The sequence below is a fragment of the Hyperoodon ampullatus genome, assembly GCF_949752795.1.
Source record: "Hyperoodon ampullatus genome assembly, chromosome: 2".
Taxonomy (NCBI): domain Eukaryota; kingdom Metazoa; phylum Chordata; class Mammalia; order Artiodactyla; family Ziphiidae; genus Hyperoodon; species Hyperoodon ampullatus.
In genome coordinates, this window is record NC_136915.1 from 117,861,792 (window position 1) to 117,880,558 (window position 18,767).

Sequence of the window (18,767 nt, forward strand, 5' to 3'; positions counted from 1 at the left end):
CGAACCCGTATCCCCTGCATTGGCAGGCGGATTCTCAACCACTGCGCCACCAAGGAAGTTCCCAGACTTGACTTATTTCCCCTTCATTTCCTCCTCTATGACCTGGCACCTCTTCTTAATCCTGGAGGGATCAAAAGAACCCTCAGTGGAGGACGAGGCTGGCAGTTCTGTCTCTGAGGGTGGAGAGCCTCGTTTGGGGGTTGAAGGAGGGCTCCCTCCTCCCTGTTTTCAGGCTTCAGTTGAGCAGTCCTTCTGGGGTGGAGTCCCTGCTTACATCCATCAGTGGAGTTCTTCATAGATGATAGAAGACCCAGTTGAGCCTGGTTTTCAAGCGCATCACCAGCCAGTGCCGGACTTCCCTCGTAGTGCAGTGGTTAAGAATCCGCCTGCCATGCAGGGGACACAGGTTTGGTCATTGGTCCGGGAAGATCCCACATGCTGCAGAGCAACTAAGCCCGTGCACCACAACTACTGAGCCTGCACTCTAGAGCCCACGAGCCACAACTACTGAGCCTGCGTGCCACAACTACTGAAGCCCGTGCGCCTAGAGCCCGTGCTCCACAACAAGAGAAGCCACTGCAATGAGAAGCCCACGCACCACAACAAAGAGTAGCCCCCACTCCACGCAACTAGAGAAAGCCCGAGCACAGCAACGAAGACCCAATGCAGCCAAAAATAAAATAAATTTTAAAAATAATAATTTAAAAAAAAACAGTGCCTTCCCACTTTTCCACTCTCTCTTGCCCAATCCTCCCTACCCCTATATTCCAGTGATTCCCTGGTAGGCCAAGGAATCCTCCGTGCCTTTACACAGGCTGTTCCTCTGCCTGGGATGTGTTTCCTCCCTTGACTGACTTCTCACCTGCTCTATCCATCACCAACTTTGTGACTTTGGGGCAACTTACTAAAGCACTGTACACCTCAGTTCCCTAGTCTATAAAATAGAGCTAATAGCACTACCTACCTCAGAGTGGTAGAGAATTAAATGATACATGTAAAGAGCTTACAGCAGTGCCTGGCACATAGTGAGTGCTCAGCTGTGGCTATTATCATTGTTCTCACTTCCTGTGATGATGCCTTCAATCGTCCCAATTTATCCCAGCTCAAGCTGTAAGCATTCACTGTTTGCTGACTCCTTCCTTCGTGCTACCTTAATAACCAACACATACTTTATCACAGAACTTATCACATCATACTGTAACTATTTCGTTTTTTTTTTTTTTTTTTTTTTTTTTTGCGGTACACGGGCCTCTCACTGTTGTGGCCTCTCCCGTTGTGGAGCACAGGCTCCGGACGCGCAGGCTCAGCGCCCATGGCTCACAGGCCCAGCCGCTCTGCGGCATGTGGGATCTTCCCGGACCAGGGCACGAACCCGTGTCCCCTGCATTGGCAGGCGGACTCTCAACCACTGCACCACCAGGGAAGCCCTGTAACTATTTCTTTACTTGCCTGCTTCACCGACCAGAAAGAACTCCCCAAGAGCAGACATGTCTTGTGAACTTTGTACTTCCTCTGCATCTAGCTCAATGGCTGGTCTCAGTAGGCATTCAATAGCTGACCTCAGTAGGCACTCAGTAAATGCTTTTTGAATGGATATTGAAGGTACGTCCATTCATTCAGGAAGAGTACCCTCCTTTTTTAGGGTTCAGGGATTTTCCAACCTCCCTCTCAAATTCAAAGCAGATGACACACAGAAAATTTTCACTTTCTTTATTCACCTGTAAAAAAACCTCACCCACACCACAAACACCACACACGCGCGCATGCACACACACACACACACACACACACACACACACACACGGGCAGACCTAAGATCCCTGTTCCAGTCCCCAGACTCTAGAGGCTCAGCACATCCCACACTAAGCCCACTGTCAGGGTCTGTGCCTGAGCACCAAAGGAGGAGCGGCAGTGTCCCAGGCTGGAGCTAGTTCTTGCTGGGGGCCTTCTTTGCAGGGTCCATGTGCCTTCCCCCTGCCTCACATTAGGGAATTCATAGCAGAGTGGCCTGTTCAGGGTGGGAGACTGGCTGTCGATAGGCCGGTAGCCGGAACCTAGCAGCATCTCGACGGCGGCGGAAGGCCAGGAATTCCTCCCGAAGGGCAGCACAGCGGGCCTCAGGGCCAGGAGTGTGGGCAGTATTCAGGAGGCAGCCCTCCTCTGGAGTCTTTGCACCTGCAAGAGGGCAGAATAACGAAAGGAAGAAGTCTTAAGGCTCCCTGGGTGAAGTCTTGTGGTTCACCGGCACCATGAAGCTCTCTAGGGCCTGCCAATGCAGAGAAGCCAAGACAGCAAGAGGAGAGGGCCTGGGGCACAGGGCCCGGCTGGGAACTGACTAGGTCCTAAGGGTGTGGGTGCAGGACAGCAAGGCCAGGGGTGCCTGCCTTTCTGGAGGGCTCCCACACCTAGCTCGGGCTCAGCTTCAAGTCGGGATCGAGGGCCAGTCAAGCCCAGGTGCAGAGTCTCCAGCAATTCCATGTCCCCTGGGAATTCTGAGTCCCATTCATAGTTCTCATCCACAGATGTGTTCCTCCTGTTAAAAGGGACAGATGTTTGGTATGGGTGGAGCAATGGAGGGTAGCCAGAAAAGCCTGAACCCGGGGACCCCAAGCTGAGGGTGGGACATGGGTTTCCTCCGAAGATCTCTGGACCTCAGCAAAAGGACCTCAGCTCTCCTGGTCCCAGGGTGGGAATGGAGCAGAGAAGGCAGACGGCATAGGAGAGGGGTGGGGAGAATCTGGATAGGGCAGGGCTGGGCAGGGACTGCCCTCACCTCGTGCTGACTGTCACCACATGCTCCCTTCGGGGCCACCTCTCAGGGCCACTGGCCCAGCTGCTGGTGTCTCCTGGAGCGGGGCTGAGGTAGCTGCCTCCTGCAGAGGGGGCCGTGGAGGGGGGCCGAAGGAAGGAGGCGCTGCCCCGCCCACTGCTCTGGCTTGTGAGGCTGCCCCGAGGCGCCGCAGGCAGAAGGCTTGGCAGCAGCCGCTCCCTCAGTGTCCAGTCAGTCAGTGCTGTGTACGGGGGCTCTGGGGAGGCCCCAACCCCAAGCATGGCCCCAGGAAGTGCTGCCCTGGGGAACTCAGAGCAGGAGTCCAGGGGGTGGAGGAGAGATGAGGTGGGGCGGGGCCGGATATCCATGTAATCTGGGGAAGGAGCAGGCTCCTCCAAGGGGGGCCAGTCCCCATCTACATTCATCTCCCTGAAGAAGGGCAGGCTCAGGTACTGGAGCAGGGGTCCTGGACCTGGCAGGGAACTGGGTGGCGCTGCTGGAGGGGGCCTCACAGGGCTGATGTCTGCAATGCAGAGGGGCTGGGGCATCCCACTGGGGCTGCTGCTGCCATCATAGGACCTGGCCTGACGCTGAGCTGGGGTCCGAGGCTCAGCCTGCTCAGGGCCTGACTTCTCTTGGGAGGTCCCCACCTTGGGTCCCATCACAAATCTCCCATCTGGTCCCCGGCAAATGGGCTCCAGGGGTAAGGGCCCCCGGCTAGGTGGAGGATCCAGAGGGGGGCTGGGGTGTCCAGCGGGTTCCCCCCAGAGCAGACTCTGGCGCAGGCTGGGAACTGGGGAACACTGGAGCTTCAGCTTCGCCACGCTGTCAGGACTGCCCGAGCCCGAAGCAGAGCTGGGGAAGGACAGGAGATCAGGGTCTGTGGTAGGGGGCCAGTCCCCCTCCCAGGAACCAGGGTCAGGCCTTGAGAGGTTTGATGCAGAACAGAGCAGAGCTAGGGAGAGCAAGGGAGAAAAGGACCCACATGGTGGAGGGGTGGAGCGGTGGAGGGAAGGCACAGGCAACACTGGACCAGCCCCCAGGCTGGGGCCTCTGCACTCCCATCCTTACCTCCCTCTCACTTCTGTTCCACCTCTCCTACCCCTCCCCAAGGTGCAGAAAAGGAAGCAGAGAGCCCTGGTGCTCACAGAAGGCAGAAGGAAGCCAAGGAAGTGGAGGGACTTACTGGGGAGCTGACTTCCTGGCCGGAGAGAAGATAAGAGGTGGATCTGTAAGGACAGGAGAACCAGAGGTGACACAGGCGCCCAATCCCATCTGCCTGGGAAAAGTGGAGGCCAGTGGGGAAGCAGGACCACGGGTTGTGGGAACACACCTGGCCCACGCTCCAGGAGGGAGGGATTTCTCCTCCAGGTAGGAGGTGCTTATGGAGGGGCGGGGCCCTTCTTTGGCCGGGCCCCAGGTGGCCTACCTTGGCGGAGGCGTTTGCGGTGGCGACGCGCGGCTCTGCGCCGGTTCATAAGGCAAGCGGCCAGGATACTCACGAGGACAGCCACGCCCAGGAAGCAGACCCCGCCCACCACGCCGGCCAGCACTGGCTGGGGCAGGAGGCCCGGCAGCTGTGTGCGCGAGGGGTAGACCTCCAGGCCTGGGCAAAGGGCCACGGGGGAGGGTCGGTGTCCACGACTTAGTGGGCTTCGAGCCCCCAATCCCCAGGGCTCTGCCCTCCTGCCAGATTCTCACCAGAAGTGGAGACGTTGGCCGTGTTGCTGGGATCACTGACATAGGTACCGGCGAAGGCCACAAGGCGGAACTCGTAGAGAACGTCCTGGGGGTTGGGGTCCAGGAAGGGGGTCAGGGCTCAGCACTGCCCACCCCCAACCCCGTTCGGAAAGACTTTGCAGTTGGAAGGTACGGGTGAAGTGGACAGCCAGAGGTGAGGATAGTCAAATCAGGGTGAGATCAGGTTTGGGGAGTGAAGCAGAGGGCTGGAGGGCTGCTGGGAGGACCCTCCCTGTGCCCACCTCCCACACCTACCTTGATAAGTCCTGGCACCAACAACTGCATTTCACTGCCTGCCACGGCCCGATCCAGCACCTCCCACCCCTGGGAGCCTTGCCGTGCCTCCAGGACGTAGCCATCCAGTCTCTTAGGGACCAGTTCTGGGGGATCCCAATGCAGGAGGACTCCCCGGGGTGTCCTCACTGCCACCAGACCTCTCGGAGGGGACAGGGGAGGCAGCATCTCTGTTGGGGGAGGACTGGGGGCAGCTGGTGTGGTAGGAAGCCCTGAATGGGACAGACAGGCTTGTAAAGACCGGATTTCCAGTGCTCCTCCCCTGCTCCTCTGGCCTTCGACATCCCCTGGTGCCCAGCTGCTCTCCCAGAGCCCCTAAAGACAAGCCTGGATCCTCTTCCACAAAGCCCTCTGGCCCCCAAGCGGCCCAGCACCTCTGCCCCCTCCCACCCAGGTCCCTACAGCCCTTGCCTATCCTTGTCTGCTGCTCCGGATAAGAGGTCTCTCACCTTCAGGGGCAGACAAGACGATCTCACTGAAGGGCCCGCTCCCCAGCTTGTTCTGAGCGAGGACGCTGAACTGGTATTGGGTGTGGGGCTGCAAGCCTGGCACTAGGAGGTAAGCAGCCCCCATGGGCACAGCCAAGGACACCCAGTCGTAGTGGGCTCGGTCGGGACGCTTCGCCCTGGAGGACAGAAGGAAATGGGGGGCACCTCACCTACTAGGAAGAGCAGGAAGGTTGGAGTCCAGAGAGCTGACCTCTCCCCTCCCTTCCACCATCTGGGGTCTCAGGACCTGGGCCATGAATCCCTGAGATTCTCTGGAGCTCGGGCAGCAGAGTTAGGGCAGGGCTGGGATAGAGGGCTGGGAGAAAAGGCAGAGGGCCAGAGAGAATCAGGGTGTTGGAGGGAGAGGGATGGCAGGGGCAGGTCACTCACAATGGGGTGTACCAGACGCTGAATCTCTGCAGGTAGCCACCATCAAAGCCAGGCTCCCAGGAGACATTGGCACCCTTGGGCAAAGGCACGACAGACACATTGGTGACAACGTGGGGGCTGGTGCCTGGGTGGGGGGAACAGAGGGATGATGGTCAGGCTCCTGAGGGACAGCAAAGAGCTAGGGGGAGACTAGGGCTTCGGCCCTCCACCCATCATCCCAGGGGCACCCCACCCAAGATCCCCCATCTGGGCCCCCCAAAATGATTTATTCCCGTCTCCTTCCCACATGGCTGCCTCCAGCTGGCTCTGCCCCCACTAACCCAGCACGTAGACATTCGTGGAGGTGGCCACTCGGGCCACAGCATTGCTGGCTGTGCACTCCCAGCGCCCGTGGGCCTCCTTGGTCAACGGTCGCAGGATGAGGCTACTGTTGCTATCCACCTGGGCCTGGCCCTGCAGCCCCCGGCCCACCTACAGAACCACTGGTCAGCCCTGAGGACACACGCAGCCACCCCTCACCAAGGGCGCCACTCATCTCTCTGGGCAGCTCCAGTTTCCTCCCCGCCCTGCCTCTGACAGCCCTCTCCTCCCCACCATCTCCCTCCCACAGAACGGCCAGGGGCGTGGAGAGGCTGGGGCGTAGCAGGCATGAATACAGGAGGAGTGGGGTCAGGAGCCTTACCTTAGCCCAAGAGATAGTAGGAGAAGGGTCTCCTCGGGCAGAGCAGGGAATGAGTAGCTCCCGCCCTACTTCTTGGAAATATTCTTCCTTGGGCCGTTCTAGAAAAGCTGGGGGAGCCTGTAAGCCAGATCTGGCATTGGGAGGGGGCTCTCTCACCCTACTGTCTAAGGGTCGTTACTTCCCCTCTGCGGGGCCCCCGTCATGCTGCGTCTGTCTCCATCTCTCAGTGTCTCTCTAGCTTTCTCTCTGTTCCCCAGCAGGGGAGCTGGAGGGACATTACTAGAGAGACGAGGGCCTCTCAGAACACCCTTCACCCTGCCCTCTGCTTCCCACTCTCTTCCCTCTAGAGCGGAAGGCAGCCTGGTCCAAGTTAAAGGGTCGGGGCAGGCAGGATATCTTACTGTGTGGAGGTGACCGATGCCCCACCTCCCCAGCACCATCTCTGCAAAAACCTCTGTGATGGCATCTGATAGCTGCTGCCGTGGCCACCATGGGAAACACAGACTGGGAAGCCCGCCCCACCTCCCCACATGTGTCTGTCCCACCCGCCTCTGTCAGCCCGGTGTCAGCACTAGGCTCACATCTTCGGCCACCTGACCCGCTGCCACTGCCCCGCCCCCACCCCGAGCCTCACCTTGAGCAGTACGCGGGTCACCGGGGAGGGCCCTGCAGTGCCAAGACGGTTGTAGGGGGTGCAGGAGTATTCTCCCAGCACATCCTCATTCCCCAGGGCAATGATCAGGGAGCCTTCTGGGCCCTGGGACCAGCCAGGGAACTGGAGGCATGAGGAGATGACAACCAGAGAGAGAAACTCAGTGGAGGCCAGACCAGAGATGGAGAGAGGCAATGCGCAGGAGGGACCCACATCTATGCAGAGGATGCCACAACCCTACCCCTAGGCCAGACCTCTCTGTGAATTCCATCCTTCCTTTCTCTTTCCTACAGAGGGGCCACTACCAATGGGTGTGAAGACTGGGACTGCAGACTCCAGGAGAGCCACTCACAGGGAATCCAGTGTGCACGGCACACCCTGGGGTTGAGCTTGAGCAGTGTGGGTCTCCCGGCCTGCTGTCTTCCCAGCACTCCGAGATTACATCCTGCATCTTCCACCCCAAATCGGTTCTTCTTCCTGGCTTCCCTAGTTCAGCGTTAAAGGCTAACATCCGACTCCTCACTCTGTCTCACGCCCCACGTCTGTCCTCCTGGGAAGGCCTTTTGTCCCATCTATCTTCATGTCCTCCTTTCTAACTCAGGCCTCGTAACCTCTCACCCACACTCTCATTTCAATAGCCTCTGTACCCCCTCTGTCTGTCCAGTCTCTTCCTCTCCATTCCTATCACACCGTTGCCCAAGCAACTTCACTGCCTCCGAATGGCTTTGGACTTCTTTTTTTAAACCTTAGACAAAAATTTATTGAGCACCACAACAGTTGCAGTAGCCCTGGGGAGACTAGGATTAAAAAGATGAAATACTAGCCCACAAGGAATTTGTGGTCTTTGCCGATAAACAAAAGATCTCAATCACCGTGGAATGAGGTAATATTAACTTGGCATCCATACTTCCTCCTTTTGGTCCCAACCAGTCTTTCCAGATTTCTCTGCACCAGTCACGTCCCCATAGGCACTGTAGCTCCCCCCCAGCTGGTAGACTCATTATACCATAAATGCACTATGCTGTTTCCTGCCTCTGGGCCCTGGTTTCTGCATGGAATGTCTCTCTACCCTTCAAGGCCCATCACCAGAGTCCCAGAAGCTGTTGCTGATCTATCCTCAACCAGTCCTAAGAGGAAGGTGCTCGCTGCCTCCTGGCCTTCTAGCAGAGTGTCTGCACAGCTGTGTTGCCCCCTGTAGGCATGGGTGTCTCTGCTCCTGCTCCCCATGTGACAACCTACACAGCATGTTCCCCATTCACTGAATTGATCTAATGCCACCCCAGCTGTCCTGGCTAGAATATCACCAAGCTAAGCCCTCTATCCCCTGCCCCAAGCCTGTACCTTGTCCAGCTGCAGGGCCTGCCCATCCTTGGTCCAGCTGACAAAGAGCAGTGGGGGGTTGGCACGAACTGGGCACCGGATCACCCCCCGCATGCCCATGGGCAGGGGTGTCTCAGGAGGCATGGCAGTCACCTGGGCAGGGTCTGGGGGGAAGCAGTGGCAAGTTGTCGGGGAGGAGTTTGGCCTGGCCCAGGGGAGGAGAGCAGTCTGAGGAGGGAGCTGGGGTCAGGCTTACAGAGAACAGTGAGGTAGGCAGAGGCCGAGGGTGGGCGTGGAAGGCCATTGCTGGGTACACAGGTGTAGCGGCCTGCATCATCAGGCTGGGCGGCCTGCAGCCGCAAGCTGCCATCCACCAGGATCCGCACTCGGGGCTGCAGGCGGCTGCAGTATGGCACGTGGGCAGGGGGGTCCAGGCCTTGCTGGACTCAGACTGCCCATCAGTTCCCCACACCCACCCCACCCCATGCCCCACCTAATGTGGAAGACATTGGTGCTGTCCTGGAACCAGCTGTAGGTGAGGTTAGCGGGGTACGCCTCAGCCTGGCAGGCCAGGGAAACATCCTGGGAGGCATTGACCGTGCTGTTCTTGGGGGGCACCACGATGACTGGGGGTCCTGTCGGGAGGAGCACACGGGGAAGGGGAGGCCTCAGCCCAGTCTTCCAGGAACCCTGAGGGTCACTTCTACAGTTCTTCCCAGGTCCGCTCTCTGGAATACAGGGCTGGTTGCTACAAAGCCTTGGGAATGGAAGCAGGTCCTAACCCTTTTATTTAACACCCTATTTATTTAACCCTTCCTCTGCCCTGGCCAGCTCCCCTTCCCATCACCTCCATTCACCTAGTTTCTCGTGTGTGTGTGTGTGTGTGTGTGTGTGTGTGTGTGTGTGTGTTGGGGAGGGGGAATCAGTTTTACCCCTCTGATCACCCTTTACACCTTTACACTCACTACCCTTTCCATCCCTCATCTGTCACATCTGAAATCACCTCTATGTCTCCTACCTTAATCCGGGTACCCAGTACCTTACCCCAAGATGCTGCAGCAATCCCTGACTCCAGGCTCCACCATCACTGCCACTCTGATGGCCATTCATGCAGAAATGCCCCCCCCCACCTTTGGCCACAGAACACGTCTACTCAAGAACCCACAACAGCTCCTGGCTCCTAGCACATTAAGCTCAAACTTCTTGACCCAGCCCTGTGGGCCCTTGTAACCCCTGCCTGGCCAACTATCTTTTCATATGTCAAGTCTTTGTGAACTCTTTCAGGTCAGTATGGGCAGCTCACTGTGCCTATGCCAGTCTCACTCCCATCTCCATGCCTTTGCTCTCTGAACCCACAGTCTAGAATGCTCTTCCCTGAGAGCCTGGCCAGGCCACAGAGCCCCTGCCAAACTGTCTCTAGCATCTGCAGCTGCACTGCTGTTTCCCTTCTCTGGGCTCTTACTGTGTGAGTGGTCAGTAATAAGTGGTAATGATATGAGTTGGTGTATAGAGCGCTTACAGGCATGCCGGGCATAGCTGAGCACCTTACCTGCACTATTCTCATTTAATCTTCCCAAGAGCCCTTTGTGGTAGAAATTAGTCTCCACTTCATAGGTGAAGACATGAAGGCTCAGAGGCAGAGAGACTGTGAGGTGACTTGCCCGAGATGAGCGGGGAAGGCAAATTCATACTCAGGCCTTCTCAACACCAGACTTCACCCTACACCACTGCCCAGCACTGCCTCTCCCACAGTACCCAGGAGAGCAGCACTTCGCCACTGCGTCTTATTTCCCCCTGTGGATAAGAGGCTCCATGAAGGCAGAGTCTACTTCTCAGCTTTCTTTCTAAGGGGAAGGGCTTGGCCAGGAATTACTATGATCGTTGTGCTCGTCTGAACCTAATTCTTGTAACAGTCCTGCGAGAAACATAGGAACCTCTTTGTATAGATGAGGAAACTGGAGGTCAAGGGGGTTCCATGGCTCATGGTCCAACACCAGCACTCATGCCCTTCTCACTATACCACATTGCTGGCACTAAATATCTATCTCCATTCACTGATCCTTTTACAGGCAAGACGCTGGTTTTAGAGGAAGAGCCTGCATTGGGAGCTCCCTCCTTCTCCATGGGCCCCTGCCCTCAGGCACAAGCCTCCCCCGCCCCGCTGCTGGCTGTGTGCACCTCCAGCCACAGGTCAGTCCTCTCACGTGTGTCCTGTTTCCCGGCCCTCCCCAGAGACAGCACCTAGCACCAGCAGCTGGGTGGCGTGGATGGCGCTGCCCTCAGTGCTGGAGGCTTGGCAGGTGTAGACCCCGGAGCTGCCTCGCTCCACCCTCCGGATCCGCAGCGTCCCGTTCTGCACCTAGAATCAGAGTGGGTGAGGAAGGACCCTTGTGTCTCCCCTGCCCAAGGCGGGCCTCAGACCCCGCACTTCCGAGGCTGGCCAGCAGAGGGAGGCAGCGTGCTGGGCTCAGGGAAGCCAATGCCAGACCCCTCCTCAGGCACGTCTCCCAACCTCCTGGCCTCCAGCCCCGCTCCCAGGCCACTAACTGCCTCACACTCTATCTGGCGCACCCTGTCCAGCCCTGGGACTCACTTGCACCTGACTCTGGCCCTGGCCGAGGTCCTGTCCTCGGAGCTTCCAAGTCACACGAGGTTGGGGGCTGCCGCGGGCCGCGCAACGCAGGGTCACAGGCTCCAGTTCCCGCACTTCCAGCACCTGGGGAGGCGTCTCCAGAAATTGAGGGGCAGCTGCAAGGAGAGAGGCGTCAGGGATTGCCAGAGGGGCCATCAGCCCAAAGAGCAGCATCCGAGGACCAGGGAGGCAGATCAGGGCCTCAGCCTTCAGCCCATCAGCCCACCAGCTTCATAGGAATCCCCAACCCAGGGCCACCCTGTCTGCTGCACCCAGGACCCAGTAAGGATGCACAAGCCCGTTTCCCCACTGGCCTGCAGAGTTGGTGAGGGAGCTGACCACCAGGCTGGGTGTTCAGAGCTGGGAGAGAGCTAGGTGCCCTCTAGAAAAGCACTGTCCTGGGAGTCAGGGGACCTGAGTTCTAGACTGCTCTGCCACTAATCAGTGGCATGACCCAGTCTCCCCATGCCCCATCTATGAAATGGGAATAATTATGACCTCCTTGCTTCTTAGGGTTGAGACAGAATTCATGAGGTACTGGGTTCAAAGGTGTTTTGAAAAAACAAAATGTTGTATATATGTGAGTGATGTTTCACTCAGGGCTCAATAACCCCTTATCCCCTCCTACCCATTACCCTCTCTTGGCCAGGGAGGCAGGTGCAGGGAAGAGAGAGGAAGAGGAAGTTCCTAACAGCTGAGTAGGATGATTGGATTTAGGTTTGAGGAACTGAAAGGGCAGGAGTCGGGGTGGCAGGGGTAAGGTGCAAACAGGGAGCCAGCAAACAAGGGGTGTCAGCAAGTGTGGGGCATCGGGACTGCCCTCCTCCCCTCCCCTCTCCCTCCTTGCCCTCCCCACCCTCCTCCTTCCCCTCCCCCCTCCTTCCCCTCCCCCCTCCTTCCCTCCCTTCCCTCCTCCTTCCCCTCCTTCCTCCCCCTCCCTCCTCCTTCCCCTCCCCTCCTTCCTCCTTCCCCTCCCCTCCCCCCTCCTTCCCCTCCCCTTCCCCCTCCTTCCTCTCCCCTCCCTCCTCCTTCCCCTCCCCTCCCTCCTCCACCGCGTGCCTGCTCCCAGCTTCATACAATTGACTGTGAGGTGCACCCAGGAGCCGTTAGCAGAGTCGTCCTCGGGTCTGTGCTGGTCCAGGAAGAGCACGCGACACTCGTACCAGCCCTGGTCCTCAGCCCGGAGCCCCTCGATCTGGAGAGATGCCCCCTTCTGAAGCCGGACACGCCCTGGGGGAGGAGCCCTGGATCAAGGGTGCTGAAGGGACCCCATGGGAGCCCCAGGCCCCTGGTCACACTGGTCATTCTCAGACGTCAAGAACAGGCTCAGTGTCTCCCAGTTACCCTGAAAGAGTGGGGTCCAGAGAGGCACAGATGGGGTTGGGGTCACTGAGGGCAGATCTCTCCCTTCAGCCCCTCTGATGGCTCCTGCCTTTCAGCAGCTGGGACCCAGCTTAGACAAAGAGAAACCAGAGCAGCAGCAGGTGGACACTGAACTACGCCCAGCTTCCAGGACTGTAGGGGGAAGGGGCTTGAAGAGCCAACACTTAAGTCTCCTCTGGATTCATACAGAATCTGCCCATCCCTGAGCTCTTTTTGTAAGGGGGGTCCCGGGAGTACTCCTGCCAGAGGACTCGGTGCCCAGAAACCACAGCTGTGTTTGGGATCCACACCTCGCCTACCAAAGCCCCTAATCCACCAGGGCTATTATCAGCGGCCTAAGCGCCTTAGGGTGGCCAGAGTCCAAACCAGCCAGGCAGCAAGGTCAGCAGCCTCCTCACCCTATCCCCTCACGCTCCAGGGCATCCAAGCCCCGGCTGACAGACTACATAGAGCTCCACAAAGCACCCAGCCCCAGTGCAAGCAGACAGCGCCCTCCCACCCTGACTGGAGCCCTGCACCCCAGACAGCTTCGTGGGTCCCTGGCAGTGCAGCCTAGTGAGCAAGGCACACACTTGGGAGCCACAGAGACCTAGCCTCCAGCTCTGCCATTTACTTCTTTGGCCAAATCACTTAACTTCTCTCTCAACATCAACTTCTTCATCTATAAAATCAGAGACAAAAAATCCAGGTAGGGTGTATGGAAGGCAGGCAGCATGGTGCCTGGCATCAGCGGGTGCTTAAATAAAAATGGTTGAACAAATGAATGAGCTCATGATTTGAAATCAGCAGCCTGCATTCAACCTTGGCTCCATCCCTCACCTGATGACACACCCTCTCCTTCTTCTCCCCTGTATTAGTGAACAGTGCCATCATGCACATCACCCTACCAGAAACCTGGTGTCACCTAGATTGCTCTCCCCATTAACCCCACATCTGCTTGTTCAGTAAGCCTTTCAATTCTACCTCGTAGATGCTGTTTCCCTCTCTACCACCTTCTCTTTAGTTTAGTCCCATAGCATCTCTCACCTGGGTTACGCCAACAGTCCACAAAGAGGTCCCGCTGCCTCCAGCCTCCCGCCCTCCACATTCATCAGCTACCCACCCCGCCTTGACCTTTGATAGGGACAACTGACATTTTCTAATTCTTGTGGGTTATGCCAAGCAAAGGCAACCAGACTGTGCCCCTACTTAGCCCGTTCTAAGACTGGGCAATCTGAAGCTGCTCACACACTCGCCCCCTCCGATCTGCTTGCATTCTACCTCTAGCGTTCACCTTTCTGAAATAGAATCAAAACCTGTGGGGGGCCTGAAGCCATCAGGAAAAAAGAGGAGAAGATCAGGCTGAGGCTGGCGCTGTGCTCATAGGCAAGGGACTTTTTTCTTCCAAGAATGAGGTCCAAGGGTGCAGATTCTCTAGAAAGGGTGGAGCTGCTTAAAGGGCTAGGTGTTTAAATCCCCACCTAGAAGATAAGCCTGGGTCATGCAGGTAAATATTGAATATGATCACACCCTTCCTCCCACCAGTGGGATTCCTCAGTAACCCTAAACTGCCTGGCCATGGGACCCCCGCAGACCCCACTGCCACCTCTTCTTTTTTCTTTTTTCTTTTTTTTGGCTGCGCCACGTGGCTTGCTCCCCAACCAGGGATTGAACCCCGGCCATGGCAGTGAAAGCCCAGAATCCTAACCACTAGACCACCGGGGAACTCCCTGCAACCTCTACTACATCCCGTGTGATGGCAACTTTTCATTATGGTGATCTTCAGTCGCTACAAAGAAGGAAGAAGAGGGAAGGGAAATAGAGTTTGGGATATGGGCCATGTAATAGTAGGCATTGTCACCATACTTAATCCTTCCAAGAATTCCATTATAGAGGAAGGAACTGATGTTAAGCTTCTTTCCAGTAAGCTACTCAGTGATACAGCCAGGCCTTCTTTCTCATGATGCAGCACACTCTCCCTTGCACACCAGTGTGAGGATCAAGTGACGCTCAGGGCACTTATCACTGAGCATAATCAGTATATTCTCACTCGGGGGATGTTGGTAGCCAATGGGTAACAGCTCCAAATGTCTGTTGATCAGAACATCTAATAAAGCATAGAGTATGTCCTAACTTTTCTGTGAGGTATGAATGGCTAGACCTGTAGAGTCACAGAAGGACAGGAAGCTGGCCAGGGGCAGGCCGTCCTGTATCCTCCTGAGTCCTGGGCCCCCCTCCACCCGCAGAGCCAGAGCCTGAGTGTCTTTGGACCTCCCCACGTGCAGGGGAGTATAGAGGAAGGAGACACAGTCCCCATTCTTGCAAGCTCTAGGAAGGCAGGGAATCCACACTCATGGACATGTGCAAGTTCATATACACATAGAAGCTTAAAAAATATTCCAAGAGGCTAAGGAGCAAGAGGAGTATGGAAGGCTTCCGGGAAGAGGTGACTCTGCAGAGAGTATGCAAGGCTAAAGGTAGTGAGGGGAGATGATTGGAGGGAGCTAGGTTGTTCTAAATGGAGGATAAGATAACTGATTTGTATCAAATGACTCTGGACAGAGAGAAAATTCATGTCCCTTCTGCCACATGGGGTATCTTGAAACTCCCAAGAAATATAGCACAGAAGTCGAAGACCAAAAGCTGGTCCCATGAATTAGAAGAGCTGATCTAAGATCCACCCCAGGAAAGCAGGTGTAGAGGAAGTGGACCCTCTTTCCTCTGCACGCCTAGTCACGGTTTCACAGCATGCAGGCACTCTGTACAGGCTCTGTGCTGGGTTCTTTACGTACAGCAGCTAACTTCATCCTAGGATTTAAGTCCTGGCTTGTTTTATACTGCTTTTTACTGCTTTTGTACTAGTCTATAAATCCAGTCTCCTCTGCTAGATGGATTCTAGGGTCCTCAAAGATTGGAAGCCTTCTCTTCAGTGTAATCCCTGAAGCTCCAGTCTCTCTCATGGTCCCTCCCACATTCTACGCCACAGGCCTCACACACACAGTCCCAGGCCATCTCCCCTTCGCTTGCCCAGAGGGTTTATGACAGGACAGCATTGTCCTTAGCAACCTTCACCTCCCGTTGCCTAGCAACTGCAGTTCAGAGTCCCCTACACAAAGGCTGAGAGGCCCCTTCCACACTGGGAGGCAGTAAAAGGGTTAATGGGTGCAGGGGCCTCTCCCCAGGGCCCTGACTCCCCAGACTAGCCCTGCCCGACCAGGAGCTCCAGAGTTGGGGCAGGGGTGGGCATGAAGGGCAGGGGCAGGAAGAAAGACTTGCAGCTCAAAGGAACACCACAGAGACAGAAAGAAAGCCCACAGGTAGCAAAGTGGCTACCGTCCAGTGGTTTGTCTGCCTGAGGGACCTCAAGACAGGACGGAGGGCAGGGGGTGCGGGGGGAGGAGAGTTGCACATCTCCCTGGGGGAAGCCCAGGAAAAGCCCTTCTCTCCCCTGTCCTCCACCTCCCCCTGCCCTGCTGTCAGTCGGGCAATGTTCTGCCTCTGCGGAGCCTCAGCCTGGCAGCCCAGCCCCTCCCAGCCCGGCGGGCAGAGGCAGGGAGGGCTGATGGGCACAGCCGTTGTCTCTCCACTTGTCCTAACTGGGGCCCCGCTTTCATGAGTTCTCCGGGGGCTTGTGCAGACACATACGCTCCCACCAGGCTGTTTGCCAACAACTGCCCCCAGTTTGAAAATAAACTCTTCCCCTCTGCAGCACCTGCCTGAGCCTCCTCCCCTCTCTGCTCAGCCTGCCCCTCAGTGACAGCTCAGCCAATCCTGTGGCTTCTCCCAGGATTCAAACTAAAGAGGGAAAAGGGAGGGGGTCCCCCTGCCCCCATCGACGTCCTCCCAGGTGGCCTTTCCTGGGCTTCCCCTCTGAAGAGGAGGCAGCCAGACTCTCTCCCCAGCATCCCCAGCCCCAGCCCTAGGCTCTCCCACACACTGCCCTCAGAGACCTGCACTAAACCGCTCAGATTAAGGCTCCATCGTGGATTAGGAGGAAGCTGAGCCTTTCGAGGGAGCCAGCTGGGGCACAGGAGAAGGCCCCTAGGGAGGCCTAGACACTATTTTAAGTCCATACAGAAGCCAACTGAAGCAGGAAACCAGCCCAGCTCCATCCATTTGCTGATCTTTAGGGGAGCCTGGTCCATCCCCAGCCCACCCTGTCCGTGCACAAACTCTGCTGTACCCAGAATCAGAAGCAGTGGAGAAGCAGACAGGTCGTAAACCCACCCACCCTGCTGCCCCATCAGCCCACTCCCTAGAAGCCTAGAACACCCAAACTAGCATTTAAGGAAGTAGGGGAGGAGGAGGGCAGGGCAGTGAGAAGACAGCGGAGCCAGGGCCCAGGAGAGGGCCAAGTAGGGAGAATAGGGAGGATCAGGATGGTCTGGGAGGTTTCATGAGCTCTAGAAAGAGTGATTAGAGAATTAGGATGGACACTTGGAATAGGGCTGCAGGATCTCTTTTGGAACAGACCATGTGGAGTTTTAAAGAGACCACATGTGTGTGTGTGTGTGTGTGTGTGTGTGTGTGTGTGTAAATGAATGAATCCTTCAATGAATGAACACTGCTTGGGAGCAGGGCCATGCTTGTTAAGCAGAGTTCAGGCAGTGGAGCTGGAGATGAGGTCGGGACAGGGACAGGCACAGAGCTGTTAAGAAGAGGTCTTGTTCCCACTCTACCCAGTCCACCTTTGTTGGGGACACCTCCCGACCTCCCACATGAGGATAAGCCTTACCCACGTAAGCAGGGTCGATGCGGGGAGAGTAGAGGCCGAACTGAATGAAGATGGGAAGCGGGAATCCAAAGCGCAGCCACTCGATGACGTGCAGAGGAGGCCGGCCAGCCGGGGGCAGCAGGTCACAGCCCAGCACCGCACTCTCCCCGGCCCGGCCCACCACCGACACCACCTCAGGCTTCCCTCGACCTGCAGGGCAGGTGGCATGAGGACACAGCAGAGGGCCAGAATCAGGGCTGGGAGGGGAGATACCCTCTATCTTTGTGGGCTCCCCAGGCCTTTGTGAAGTGGTTGAGGAAATCCTCGAACTTCTGCAGAACCAGTGCTGTTCCTCCCCTCCGCTGACCTGCGCACAGAGAACCCCAGGGGACCACCACCCACCCCAAGGCCAACAGGGAGTTCCGGAGCCCAGGAAGTCCAGCTCACCGTCAGCCCCCTGGCTGATGATCAGGCTGAGGATGGCCAGACTGAGGCACCAAACCATAGCCCAGCTGCCTGCTCGCCCGGCCCCTCCTATCCACAGGGGCCCAGACGGAGGGGCCCAGGGAACTGCACAGCCCAGCAAGCCCTGTCAATCCTTCTGATTGGGTAACAGGGGTCAGCTCTCACTCTTCTGGACAGTTAGGGCTTGGCTCATGTAACACCTGATGAAGCCGTCCTCTGGAGCACCGCCAGATCTAGATGCAAAATGCAAGGCAACATGCAGAGTGGGCCAATGTTGGAAACCAGAAGAAACCCCGAGTTAGAGAAAAGCTGGAGGTGAGCAAAGGCAGAAAAAGGAGAGAGGAGAGCAGATGAGTGGGGGAGGGGCTGGGGTGAGGGTGCCGGGTGGGGAGACCAGACAGATGAGGACATGTGGGGAGCAGAGTTGGAAAGACCTTAGAAAAAGCAGAGGAATTCTGGGGATACCCAGGTTACTAAGGCTCTTGGAAAGATGAGCCAGGAGGGAAATTGGGTTCCTACACACTTGGAAAAGGACTTCTCAGGGAAGTATGGGACATGAAGAGCCCCCACAGCCCAGCCTCTTCTCCCTCTTCTTTCCTTAGTCCTGACGCTGATAACAAGGTAGCAGATAGCAAGGTAGAACCAGTATTATCGCCTCCACCCCACGGTGACAAATAAGGACCTTGGGTATCTCAGAGCTTTGCTCAGGCGCACAGAGCCAGTTAAGGGCAAAGCCTGGATGAAAACCCAGAGAAAGTGGCCCCAGAGCACAAATCCTTGCCTCATTTCTCCAGCCTCTGTGAACCCTGCAAGCTGGAGGCCCTGTACCTCTTTCTCCATCAGCCTCCCAATACTGCTTTAGTCGTGAATGAGTCAGACACTTGGGAGAGGAAGATTGCCTCCCCATCTGCTGGTATGGGGGGCCCAGGCAGCATCCTCCAGGTCTGGACAGGTCCTGGGGCTGGCGGCTGGCGCCACTTCCTCTTCTTGATGCTGACAGGCAGCCCTCCCTCTGCCAGACACCATGACCCAAGTGCCTTAACCCAATTCCTCCCGCTTACTCTCCCTCCAATATCTTCGGGGCCTAAGGTTTGCTAGGCTCCCCCTTCACTAATCCCAGGGGCATGGTCCATGAGAAGCTAAAAAGTCAACCAGTCCCTAGGGTGTACAAAGTGAGCCCTGGGCCATGGAGGGGAGGAACTCTTGACAGCCCCAGCCCCTGAGCATCTAAGGAAGTCACAGCGGGCTGGGGGTGGTG

At 56.9% G+C, this 18,767-nt stretch overlaps 1 protein-coding gene across 2 annotated transcripts; it reads right to left on the bottom strand.

Moving 5' to 3' along the window:
- Nucleotides 1–1,695: 1,695 nt before the first annotated feature.
- IGSF9 (immunoglobulin superfamily member 9) lies at nucleotides 1,696–17,549 on the bottom strand (the record flags this gene model as incomplete). Of its 2 annotated transcripts, none has more annotated exons than XM_079697005.1 (20): nucleotides 1,696–2,175; nucleotides 2,406–2,533; nucleotides 2,774–3,625; nucleotides 3,957–3,999; nucleotides 4,200–4,376; nucleotides 4,472–4,556; nucleotides 4,766–5,016; nucleotides 5,254–5,429; nucleotides 5,683–5,806; nucleotides 6,003–6,153; nucleotides 6,365–6,481; nucleotides 6,999–7,139; nucleotides 8,358–8,489; nucleotides 8,600–8,738; nucleotides 8,830–8,971; nucleotides 10,578–10,695; nucleotides 10,930–11,084; nucleotides 12,046–12,198; nucleotides 17,066–17,254; nucleotides 17,492–17,549. In XM_079697005.1, the coding sequence occupies 20 exons, from the start codon at nucleotides 17,547–17,549 to the stop codon at nucleotides 1,994–1,996; spliced, it is 3,513 nt and encodes a 1,170-aa protein (XP_079553131.1). In that variant the 3' UTR covers nucleotides 1,696–1,993. The 2 variants fall into 2 exon arrangements, with proteins under 2 accessions (XP_079553131.1, XP_079553130.1); XM_079697004.1 differs by having other exon boundaries at nucleotides 8,358–8,500; nucleotides 8,593–8,738.
- Between the last annotated feature and the right edge of the window lie 1,218 nt (nucleotides 17,550–18,767).